Source organism: Theropithecus gelada, chromosome 14 (genome assembly GCF_003255815.1).
Source record: "Theropithecus gelada isolate Dixy chromosome 14, Tgel_1.0, whole genome shotgun sequence".
Lineage (NCBI taxonomy): Eukaryota > Metazoa > Chordata > Mammalia > Primates > Cercopithecidae > Theropithecus > Theropithecus gelada.
In genome coordinates, this window is record NC_037682.1 from 63688116 (window position 1) to 63700934 (window position 12819).

A 12819-nucleotide genomic window follows, 5' to 3' on the forward strand; every position below is an offset into this window, starting at 1 on the left:
AGGTTGCAGTGAACTGTGATTGCATCACTGCACTCCAACCTGGGCAACAGAGCCAGACCTTGTCTTTTTTTAACCTCTCTATGCCTAGTGTTTCATTTCATTATTAAGCTAGTGGGAGTAACCTATATCCTACTACTCAAGATCATTGCCAAGGTCTGATTTTTCACACACAAGAAATTTGCAACCTCTGGCACAAATGGGTTTAAACAATGGTTTATTATAGTTGAGTTTTGTGAGGATTCTTTATAGATTCTGTATTTGAGTCCTTTGTTGAATATGATTTTGAAATATTTTCTCCCAGTCTCTAGCTTGTCTTTTCATTCTGTTACAGTGCCTTTGCAATCTGGGTCTCGCTCTGTCACCTAAGATGGGCTGTAATAGCACGATGATCATAGCTCACTGAAGCCTCAAACTCCTGGGCTCAAGGGATCCTCCTGCCTCAGCCTACCAAATAGCTACAGATGTACACCACCATGCCTGGCTCACTTTTTATGTTTTTGTAGAGACAGGGTGTCCCTATGTTCTGTGTTGCCCTGCCCAGGCTGGTCTCCAACTCCTAGGCTCAAGCAATTCTCCCTCCTTGGCCTCCCAAAGTACTGGAATTACAGATCTGAGCCACTGCGCCTGGCCTGTTTCCTAATCTCTTTATTTTTGTCTCCTTGGGTTGTATTCTAGGTAATTTTTTCAGATCTATCTTGGAATTCATTGGTTATCTCTCTTCAGCTATGTCTAATCTGCTGTTTTAATTTTTATATTATTAATTTTAGTAAGTTAGGTAGTATTAAATCACATTACACATACACTTTGTTGTTTTTTGTTTTTTTTTTTTTTTTGAGACAAGGTCTCACTCTGTCACCCAGGCTGCAGTGCAGTCTCACGATCACTATTTTGTTTTTAAAAGAGGCAGTGTAGTTTAGAAAGGAATGGTCTCCTTAACCCAGCTATATGTTCAAATGCCAGGTCCACTGTTCTATGCTATGGGATCTTAGGTAAATTATTCCTGTGTCTCAGTTACCTCATTTGTAAAATAGAAACAATAATATCTTCCTTGGCCAGGTGCGGTGGCTCAACACCTGTAATCCTAGCACTTTGGGAGGCCGAGGCGGCCTTATCATGAGGTCAGGAGATCAAGATGATCCTGGCTAACACGGTGAAACCCCATCTCTACTAAAAATACAAAAACAAAATTAGCCAGGCATGGTGGCAGTCACCTGTAGTCCCAGCTCCTCGGGAGGCTGAGTCAGGAGAATGGCGTGAACCCGGGAAGTGGAGCTTGCAGTGAGCCGAGATCATGCCACTGCACTCCAGCCTGGGTGACAGAGCGAGACTCCATCTCAAAATAATAATAATAATAAGAATATCTTCCTTAAAGGGTGTTGTGAAAATCATGAATTAACTATTCAAATTATCATTATCTAACATTCCAGTGCCTGTGATCTCTTTCTTATTTCTGCAGTTGTTTTCTTTTTTCCGCTAACTCTCACTCATGATGGATTATGAACTTTTGTTAACAGGTTTATTGAGATATAATTCACATATCATACATTTACCCATTTAATGTATACAATTATTTTTGCTATATTCTCAGAGTTGTGCAATAATCACAGTTGGTTTTAGAACATTTTCGTCATTGTCCCAGAAAAACCCTGAAGGCTTTAGCCATCATCTGTCAATCTTCCTAGCCCTAGATAACCACTAATCTACTTCCTGTTTCTATAGATTTGCCAATTCTGGACATTTCATATAAAGGGAATCATACAATATGTGGTCTTGTGACTGACTGACTTTAACTTAGCATAATATTTCAAGGTTCTTCCATGTTGTAGCATGTGTCAGTACTGTGTTACTTTAAATGGCCATAAATTCCATTTTATGGATATATGACGTATGACTTTTTTTTTTCTTTTAGAAATGGGATATTTCCATGTTGCCCAGGATGGAGTACAGTGGCTATTTCTCAGGCATGATCATAGTGCAGTATAGCCTGAAACTCTTGGGCTCAAGCAGTCCTCCTCTCTCAGCCTCCTGAGTAGCTGGGACTACAGGTATACACCACTGCACCTGGCTTAACATGCTTTTTTATACATTCATCAGTTGAATGACATTTTTATTGTTTCCATTTCGTGTCCACTATGAATAATGCTGGTATGAACATTCATATACAAGTTTTTGTGTAGACACATGTTTTTATTTGTCTGGGGTATACACCTAGAAGTGAAACTGCTGGAACATATGGTAACTCTAAGCAAAACTTTTCCAAAGTGGTTGCACAATATTACATTCTCACCATCAGTGTATGAGGATTCTGATTTCTCCAAATCTTCACCAACACTCATTATGTACTATTTTGATTGCAGCCATCCTAGTGGATCTGAAGAAGTATCTAATTGTTTTAATTTGCATTTCTCTGATGCTATGGTCTGAATGTTTGTACCCCACACCATGCCTCCAAATTCATATATTGAAACCAAATCACAAATGTGATGGTGTTAGGAGGTGGGACCTTTGGGAGATGATTAGTCATGAGGGTGGACTTCATGAATGAAATTTTTTCCTTATGAAAGAGACTCCAGAGAGCTGCCTTGCCCCTCCCACCAGGAGAGGACACAGCAAGAAGGTGCCATCTACGAATCGAGAAACCAGCTGTCACTGGAAACTGATCTTGGACTTTTCAGCCTTCAAAAAAATGGTATTTTGTTATAGCCGACAGAATGGACTAAGACACCTGATGACGAATGATGTTAAACATCTCTTTTTATTCTCATTGGCTACTTATATATCTTCTTTTGAGGAACACGTATTCAAATTATTTACCAATTTAAAACATTTGTAGCATTTTAAAAATGGAGATATAGGCTGGGTGTGGTGACTCATGCCTGTAATCCCAGCACTTTTGGGAGGCCAAAGTGGCAGATCACTTGAGGCCAGGAGTTCGAGACCAGCCTGGCCAACAAGGTAAATCCCTGTCTCTACTAAAAATACAAAAACTAGCCGGATGTGGTGGCACATGCCTGTAATCCCAGCTACTCAGGAAGCTGAGGGAGGTGAATCACTTGAACCTGGGAGGCAGAGGTTGCAGTAAGCCGAGACCGTGCCTTTGTACTCCAGCCTGGGAGACACAGTGAGGCTCTATATCAAAAAAAAAAAAAAAAAAAGATATTTCACATAACATAAAGTTCACCATTTTACAATGTACTTACACTACCATGGTTTTTCGTATATTCATTATTGTGCAACCAACACCAGTAATTTCAAGAGATTTTTGGCCAGGTGTGGTGGCTCACACCTGTAATCCCAACACTTTGGGAGGCTGAGGCAGGTGGATCTCTTGAGCCCAGCAGTTCGAGAGCTGCCTAGGTGAAACCCCGTCCCTACAAAAAATAAAATAATTTTTAAAAAATTAGCTGGCCATGGCAGTGTGTGCCTGTAGTCCCAGCTACTCGGGAGGCTGAGGAGGAGGAGGATTGCTTGAGCTTGGGAGGCGGAGGTTACAGTGAGCTGAGATTGCACCACTGCACTCCAGCCTGGGTGACAGAGTGAGATCCTGTCTCAAAAAAAAAGACATTTTCATTCCCACCCAAACTCCGTATCGGCAATTATTCCCAATTCCCCTCCACCCCCATTCCCTGGGAACCAATAACCTATGTGCTTTCTCTATGAGTTTGCCTATTCTGGACATTTCATATAAGTGAAATCACAGTATGTGGACTTCTGTATCTGGCTTATTCACTTAGTATGTTTTCAAGATTCATCCATGTTGTATCATGTCAAAGTACTTCAATAGATTTTTTATGGCTGAAGAATACTCCATTGTAGCAGTAATCTACATTTTGTTTATCCATTAATCAGCTGATGCTATTTTCTTTGCTGTGTATCTTTTGTCCATATTTTTAGTCAGATTATTTCTTATTGTTGAGGTTTGCTTTGTTTTTTTAGAGACAGGGTCTCACTATGTTGCCCAAGCTGGACTCAAACTCCTGGGCTCAAGCGATCCTCCTGCCTCACCCTCTTCAGTAGCTGGGACTAAAGGGGACACCACTGCATCTGGCTTATTGTTGAATTTTAAGGGTTCTTTAATATTTTGGATACAAGATGTTTTATTGCATATGTGTTGTATAAATATTTTATTACAATATGTGGCTTGTCTTTTCATCATCTTAACAGTGTCTTTTGCAGAGCAGAAGTTTTAAATTTTAATAAAGTCCAACTTACCAATTTTTTCTTTCATGGATTGTGCTTCTACTGTTGTATCTAAAACGTCATTGCCAAAGCCAAGGTCACCTAGATTTTCTCCTATATCATCTTCTAGAAGTTTTGTAGTTTTGCATTTTATGTTTATATCTATGATTCATTTTGAGTCAATTTTTGTGAAAATGTAAAATCTATGTCTAGTTCCAATTTCTTTTCTTTTTTTTTTTTTTTTTTGGCTTATGGATATCTAGTTGTTCCAACACCGCTTGTTGAAAAGACCATCCTTTCTCCATTGAATTGCCTTTGGTCCTTCGTCAAAGATCAGTTGAGATCTGTTTCCAAGCTCTCTATTCTGTTCCATTGATCCGTGTGTTAATTCTTTTGCCAATACCACACTGTCTTGATTACTGTAGCTTTATAGTAATTTTTGAAGTTGGGTAGTGTAGTGTCAGTTCTCCAATTTTCCTCCTCTTCAGTGTTACTATTCCAGGTCTTTTCATTTTCCTTGTAAACTTTAGAATTAGTTTGTTGATAACCACAAAATAATTTGCTGTGATTTTGATTAAGATTGCATTGAGACTGGGTGCAGTGGCTCATGCCTGTAATCCCAGCACTTTGGGAGGCCAAGGCAGGAAGATCATGAGGTCAGGAGTTTGAGACCAGCCTGGCCAACATAGTGAAAAAGATAGTTTTATTTCTTCCTTCCCAACCTTTTATTTCCTTGTCTTGTCTTATTGGACTAGCTAGGGCTTCAATATGATGTTGAATAGGAGTGGCGAGAGGGGGACATCTTTACCTTATTCTAATCTTAGGGAGAAAACTTCTAGTTTCTCACCATTAAGTATACCCTAGCTGTAGGGTTTTTTTGGTAGTTGTTCTTTAACAAGTTAAGGACAGTTCCCCTCTACTAGCTTGAGTAAGTGAAGGCTGGATTTCTGAAGCTTCAATGTGAAATGATGTGAAATGCTGTGTGACATCCAGAGGGGGATGTTGGAGTTAAGCAGAGTACCTAGGAGAGGGGACTGGGATGGAGAAAGAGCAGGGAATCACTGGCATATCCATGATGCCCGAAGTCATGGCTATGGATGTGATTGCCAGGGAAGTATGTGCTGCTGTTGGTCAGGCAACTGGTCACCTTGAACAAAAATAATCACAACTCTGTGCATGATAAATACCTGTGACTCTAAATGTGTGTTCCTGAGGATAGCCTGGCTACCTCACTAGGACCACAGTGTAAATATTGTTGATAGCCTGCTGTACCTTAGGCACCGTGCTAGACAGTGCCTTGCATTATCAGGTTATCTCATTTAATCCTTGCAATTTTCAAGATGAGTACTGTTAATCCAATTACCAGATTGAGAAAACAGAAACCCAGAGGGTTTCAATATCTTACCCAGGTGAGAGCGCTCATAAGACAGGGCCGAAGCCGGGCGCGGTGGCTCAAGCCTGTAATCCCAGCACTTTGGGAGGCCGAGACGGGCGGATCACGAGGTCAGGAGATCGAGACCATCCTGGCTAACACAGTGAAACCCCGTCTCTACTAAAAAATACAAAAAACTAGCTGGGCGAGGTGGCGGGCGCCTGTAGTCCCAGCTACTTGGGAGGCTGAGGCAGGAGAATGGCCTGAACCCGGGAGGCGGAGCTTGCAGTGAGCTGAGATCCGGCCACTGCACTCCAGCCTGGGCAAGAGAGCCAGACTCTGCCTCAAAAAAAAAAAAAAGACAGGGCCGAAAGTGACTCTGAAGCCTATGCTTGCCCTGCTCTCCCACACTACCCACAGAGTTTGGGCAAGGAGAAAAAACAGGCTCAGATGGGAATGACTGCAGGGAGTCTGAGGAGAGGACCCACGTCCATTGGGTCATCTGGAGTGGCCTGAGGCTCAGCACCACTCCCACCAGGAGGGAAGGGCTTGCTTGACCCAAAGTGCCTAGCCTGGAGTGTCTAGTCCCACACTGCAAGGAGAGCTGCAAGTCTAAGGGGAACCTCCACCTCCAGAATTCAGGCAATGGTGGCTAAGATGAGAGGACAGTTATCCATCCACTGACCCTGGCACCTCACACTCTTAAACCCTGGTCTTCCACATACACTGACCCAGCATACCTGTACTCTCCAACCCCCGAGGATGGGCCTGCGCTGAGTCTGTGTGCTGCTTTACAGAGTTTGAATAATTCAAGCCCCAGAGGCCTGAGGTATCAGTTTCCTTTGCTCTGTTGTCATGGGGACAGGTGTCTTAACACCTGTGTAATGCACAGGAATAATTAAGCTAATGAAGGGGCAAAGAGGGAAGGGCTGCTGTCCTGTGCCTCAGATGACTCTGGGCTGATCAAGGGAGTCCCTGGTCCCTGTTCTGCTGAGAGAGCAGCAGGCCCATCTAGAGTCCAGGTGTGGGGAATAGAAGAAGGAAGGAAGGAATGAGGGATGAAACAGAAGTAGGAGAAAGGGAGAGAGAGTGGAAAGAGGCAGGCAGGGGGCGATCAGAGTCAGGGAGGCAGAGAGACCAAGAAAGTTACAGAGGGAAAGAGAAGGAAACAGAGACAGAGTGAAAGGCAAAGCGGGTGGGGAGCATAGGAAAGGGCAGAGGCAGAGGGAGAGGCCAGAAGAGGCAAGGACCAGCAGAGAAGAAGAAAGACCAAGTACTAAACTCCAGGGGCAGGCACAAATTGGAGGGTCAGAAGACTGGAGGGGCTGCAGGGCCCGCTGGAGGGTGGTTGGACCCGCCAGAGATCTCAGTCTTACTTCTGACTTCTAGGTACTGTCCATACCATCCTTGCCAGCTGGGCCTAATTTTGCCCTAGGTCTGGCCAGGAGGCGTCACACCCAGAGACCTGCCCCACCTCTTGCAGTGCCAGGACCATGGGGCTCCGGAGCCACCACCTCAGCCTGGGCCTTCTGCTTCTGTTTCTACTCCCTGCAGGTATGAAGCTCGTGGTGCTGCTATTCCTGTTCTCCCAAAATCCCTTTCCATGTAGTCTCTCTTGTGTTTCTCCTCAGTACCTGTTTTGAGAACAAGCTCTGTATTCGGGGAGTATGGAGAAGAGGGGTGCTGAAGTGGGTGAGAGGAGACTTGCCTGGCTAAGGTGGGAACAATGAGTGGGGAGCTTCCAGAGACAGGGTTGGGAAAATCAGAGGGGCCAGATGCTGAAGGGCCTGCCGGCCAGGCCAGGTCTTTCTCCTGCAGACGATGGGGGCAGCACTGAAAGGTTTCAGCAGCATACTAGCCTGGTCAGATGTACATGCTTAAAAGCATGGTCTATGGGCATGGGAGGGGTAGGAGGTGAGCCTCGGGGGAGGGGGTGACAGTGAAGGGAAGGGCCTGGCCTGGAGGGGAGAGGGCAGACTCAAGATCATGTTTAACGAAATCTGGAGGATTTGAATGATCTGACAGGATCTGGAGATTAACTGGATTCCAAGAGGAGGAGGCAGGAGAGGGAGAAGGGAGGGATAATTCCCAGATTTCCAGCTGAGGTCACTATTGCAGCTGAGGGCATGCTATTTGCTGAGATAGGAAACATGGGATAGGAAGTAGGTTTCAGAGCATGGAGGGAGGAAGCGAGTTCAGTTGAAAGTGCCTGTGGGAAACTCAGGAGTGGACTCTATTTGGGTCTGGAGCTCAGGAGAAAAATCTGGGATGAAGAAAAAGAAGGGAGCCAAGGACAGTATTCATGGGAACAATATTTAGGTCAGGGATTGAGGAAAATGTGTGTCAGGAAAGCCTGGGGAAGAGTGTGTTTTCAGAAGGAAGGAATGTTCCATCGCATCAGAAGTTTTGAAGAAACCAGCTTGAGATGGAGAAGTGGAAACAGGTTTGAGAGAGACAGGAGGGGGCAGAGCAGTGGGGTTCAGAATCCCTAGGTGAAAGTCTGGACTCTTGTGGCTTGTTTGGATCCCTCTAGCATTTGTGGAGAGGCAGGCAGACTCCAGGTCCATGAAAAGGGAGGGGTGGAGGAGAAATTTGTCAGCCTAGTGCCAAAAGATAGTAACAATTCACTCCATGGCCTTTATCTTGTGTGTCCCTGCAGGCAAGCCAGGGAGAAACTAGAGCCACAGCTAGAGCAAGAAAGGGCAGACACAGGAGGACACTCATAAGAACAGGGCCTCAGCCCTGGGAGTGGAGGGTGTGAGCAAAGGCCCTGAGACTAGGGCCTAGGATGGACAACCCTCCTTACTGACCCTCCAGAGTGCCTGGGAGCTGAGGGCCGGCTGGCTCTCAAGCTGTTCCGTGACCTCTTCGCCAACTACACAAGTGCCCTGAGACCTGTGGCAGACACAGACCAGACTCTGAATGTGACCCTGGAGGTGACACTGTCCCAGATCATCGACATGGTGCGTTGTGGTAGTGGTACAGCTGTGGAGTCTTACCTGTCACAGTGTCAAGAAATGAAGGGGTGAGAGACTGGGATTTCTCTCCACAGAAATTCCTTTTCTGTAAATGTTAATATTAACAAAGATAGCAGTTACCAACTGTTGGATACTGACTGTTGGGTGCCTACCTTGTGCCCAACATTTTGCACTCCTGAACTTATTGAATCCCTGCTAAGCGGGGATTCTCACCTCATATAACTGCTGAGGAAATGGGCCCAGAAAAGAGAAGAGCCCACTAAGGTCACATGGCAAGGTCAGGTCTGGGTGGGAACTGGACAGTATGGACAAGTCAGGTTTGTGGGTGCTGACCAGAGCCCTGCAGGGGAGTGTGCACAGATGGGGCAGGATATGCATATACATGTCCACATCTCTGCCATCCCCTGCCCCCACTAGGATGAACGGAACCAGGTGCTGACCCTGTATCTGTGGATACGGCAGGAGTGGACAGATGCCTACCTACAATGGGACCCCAATGCCTATGGCGGCCTGGATGCCATCCGCATCCCCAGCAGTCTTGTGTGGCGGCCAGACATCGTACTCTATAACAAGTACTGCCTATCTGGGCTCTTCCCCTCTCCTACCCCTCTCTAGACTTGCCCTTAGCCATGGGTGTGCACTGATCCCCTCTCCCTACCACACAACCCGGTTGCCATGCTGCCCTGGAAACTTTTCCCCAGGACCCTTCTAAGCTGCCAGGCATTCACAGCCCCTCCATGGCACCCCCACTTTAGGCTATCCCAGGCCAGCCCAGGCTGAACGTCTCCTGGGAACCTACTGTGTGGTCCAGGGCAGATGCCTGGATCACAAGGGCCTCTCTAGAGCACATTTTTAGCCCTAAGTCTCTCAGGGCTCCCCCAAGAGCCTGTCTAAGGTTCTCTTTCCTCCAGGACATCTGGAACACTGCTTTATTTTCTCTGGGGCCCCTCTGCATATTTTCTCTGGGGCCCCTCTATAAGTTTTGCAGATGTCCCCCAAGGGAAGTCATTGTGTGTCCCGGAGTTGCCTCTGGGTTCTGCAGAGGCCTGTTTATACGTCCTCTGGCTACCTCTGTGTCCCTTCTGGGCCCTTCAGGCGCCACCCCTTCCAAGCAGCAGGTCTCTCTAGGTGCACTCCACCCTCTGTGTTGCTTTGTTCTGAAAACGAGAGTCAAATTAATGAAAGAAAAACAAGCAGAAGTTTATTTATTTATTTATTTATTTATTTATTTGAGACGCAGTCTCCCAGGCTGGAGTGCAGTGGTGCCATCTCCGCTCACTATAAGCTCCGCCTCCCGGGTTCACGCCATTCTCCTGCCTTAGCCCCCCAAGTAACTGGGACTACAGGCGCCCACCACCACGCCTGGCTAATTTTTTTGTATTTTCAGTAGAGACGGGGTTTCACCGTGTTAGCCAGGTTGGTCTCGATCTCCTGACCTCGTGATCCACCTGCCTCGGCCTCCCAAAGTGCTGGGATTACAGGCGTAAGCCACCGTGCCCGGCCACAAGCAGAAGTTTATTAACCTGCTGTACCCATCACCGGAGAGGCCTTAGTTCAAAAGTATTTCTCTCTGAAGGCAGTGGCTTAGAGGCCTTGCTTAAATAGAAATTCAAGAAAGATCCAGTAAGTTGTAAATAGTGGCAAGACAAAGGAGAGCAGTTCCAGCCTTTAAAAGGCGGGAAAACGTGGGAAGAGGGTAAATTCTGTTCCCAGATTCCTCTGGCACCTACTGGTGCCCTTTGGAAAAGCAAGTGCTGTCTCCAGCAAGGAAGGGCTGGTGTCTTGCCATCAGGCCAGCAGCTGCTGGGGCCAGGTGCTCCCCTGCGTCGTGTCTCGAACTTAATGAGCCTCAATATTCTGGGGAGAAGTTTTGGTTTCTTTCAGACCCTGGGGGTCTGCCCTGGGCTCCTGGCCTCCAGGGCTGCTTCTCGGGCTGGACAGCCTGGGTGAGCTAAGCCCCGCCCCGCCTGCCCGCAGGGCGGACGCGCAGCGGCCAGGCTCGGCCAGCACCAACGTGGTCCTACGCCACGATGGCACCGTGCGCTGGGACGCACCGGCCATCACGCGCAGCTCGTGCCCCGTGGACGTGGCGGCCTTCCCGTTCGACGCCCAGCGCTGCGGCCTGACATTCGGCTCCTGGACTCACGGCGGACACCAACTGGATGTGCGGCCGCGCGGCGCTGCCGCCAGCCTGGCGGACTTCGTGGAGAACGTGGAGTGGCGCGTGCTGGGTATGCCGGCGCAGCGGCGCGTGCTCACCTACGGCTGCTGCTCAGAGCCCTACCCCGACGTCACCTTCACGCTGCTGCTGCACCGCCGCGCCGCCGCCTACGTGTGCAACCTGCTGCTGCCCTGCGTGCTCATCTCGCTGCTTGCGCCGCTCGCCTTCCACCTGCCCGCCGACTCGGGCGAGAAGGTGTCGTTGGGCGTCACGGTGCTGCTGGCGCTCACCGTCTTCCAGCTGCTGCTGGCCGAGAGCATGCCGCCGGCCGAGAGCGTGCCGCTCATCGGTGAGCAGCGGAGGTGCGGGGGAACCTGACGATGCGCCGGGGCCCCCCAGAGCTGGGCCGCGACAGGGCCTGGGTCTGCCGAACGGCCCGCTTCAGAGAATGAGGCGGGGGCGTCCTGGGAACGTCCCCTAATTTTGAGGGGAAAGGATTAGCTCCTTCCAGGGAGAACACCCCTCACGACTGGGTCTTGATGGTGGAACATCAGTATCCCCAGATCCTAGTAATAGGCAAAATCCATCGACTGCTCACTGTGTGCCAGGCACTCCCCTAAGCACTTGACCTTTATTAACTCAGGTAAACATCACCACAAACCTAGGAAGTAGGTCCTCTGGTTATCCCATTTGTACAAAAAGGATTCGTATCTTGCCCCAGCTCATGCCCATCGTTATTTGAGAGTGGGACTGTCCTGGATTGTGTATGAGTGCAGCTTCCAGCAGTGAGGGGAGCAATTAGGGAGCAGTAGCTTCTGATGACCCACGTGTAGGAATGAAGGATGGGGAGAACTTGGCCCTTACCTCCTTCCTGCTTCCATCCATGGGGCTTGGAGGGTCTGGAGAGCCTCATGGTGGGCTTATTTCCATTTGTGTAGAGGTGACTGGGAAGCTCAGGATCCACAGGCTTTTTGTTTTGAGTCCCAATTGGCTTTCTCTCTCTCTTGCAGGGAAGTACTACATGGCCACTATGACCATGGTCACATTCTCAACAGCACTCACTATCCTTATCATGAACCTGCATTACTGTGGTCCCAGTGCCCGCCCAGTGCCAGCCTGGGCTAGGGCCCTCCTGCTGGGACACCTGGCACAGAGCCTGTGCGTGCAGGAAAGAGGGGAGCCCTGTGGGCAGTCCAGGTCACCTGAGTTATCCCCTAGCCCCCAGTCTCCTGAAGGAGGGGCTGGCCCCCCAGCGGGCCCTTGCCACGAGCCACGATGTCTGTGCCACCAGGAAGCCCTACTGCACCATGTAGCCACCATTGCCAATACCTTCCGCAGCCACCGAGCTGCACAGCGCTGCCATGAGGACTGGAAGCGCCTGGCCCGTGTGATGGACCGCTTCTTCCTGGGCATCTTCTTCTCCATGGCCCTGGTCATGAGCCTCCTGGTGCTGGTGCAGGCCCTGTGAAGGGTAGGACTAAGTCACAGGGATCTGCTGCAGCCACAGCTCCTCCAGAAAAGGACAGCCATGGCCAAGTGGTTGCTGGTCTTTAAGCCAGCCAGTCTCTCCCCACTGCTCCTAAGACCCTGGGACACTTGACTTCACAATCCACAAGGGAGCACTCATTGTCTACACACCCTAACTAACGGAAATCCAGAGCCTGCCACTCCCCTAATTCCAAAAAAAAAGAAGAACTCTACAAAGGCCAAGGTCACAGAGTACAGTCTTGGAGGGACAGAATTGTTTGTGCTGGGTAATAGAGCTCTCAGTGGAGAGCGTGCGGGTTATTATGAGAAACTGAACTGAACTGCTCCGTTTCCTGTCTTCCTTCCTAGGTGGCTTCTTTGCAGGGCCTTGGCTCTTACCTTTCCCTGCCGAGGGGCTCAGGGAAAAGGATTGGGGATTCTCAGTTGAGTTTCCAGAGCAGGAGGCCCTACAGACATTTGGCCCCAAATCCCCGACTCAATAAAGTAAGCATGTACCTAGCACCTCCTCGATGCCCTGTATTACCCTTGAGGTCTGTGGTAGTGGAAGCTGGGGGTCCAGGTCTGTCTGTACTTCAGGTCTGTCTCATGGCCACTGGTGCAAGTCCAAGTCCAAGTTCAAAGCCTGAGAACCTGAAGTTCTA

The 12819-nt window shown here is 48.6% G+C and overlaps 1 protein-coding gene across 3 annotated transcripts; it reads left to right on the plus strand.

The window, feature by feature from the left end:
* Nucleotides 1-6972: 6972 nt before the first annotated feature.
* On the plus strand, nt 6973-12679 carry CHRNA10 (cholinergic receptor nicotinic alpha 10 subunit). Of its 3 annotated transcripts, none has more exons than XM_025358537.1 (5): nt 6973-7105; nt 8369-8576; nt 8947-9101; nt 10507-11039; nt 11701-12679. In XM_025358537.1, the coding sequence occupies exons 4-5, from the start codon at nt 10763-10765 to the stop codon at nt 12156-12158; spliced, it is 735 nt and encodes a 244-aa protein (XP_025214322.1). In that variant the 5' UTR covers nt 6973-7105; nt 8369-8576; nt 8947-9101; nt 10507-10762; the 3' UTR covers nt 12159-12679. The 3 variants fall into 3 exon arrangements, with proteins under 3 accessions (XP_025214322.1, XP_025214323.1, XP_025214321.1); XM_025358538.1 differs by having other exon boundaries at nt 8436-8576; XM_025358536.1 differs by having other exon boundaries at nt 6979-7105; nt 8369-8514.
* Nucleotides 12680-12819: the final 140 nt, after the last annotated feature.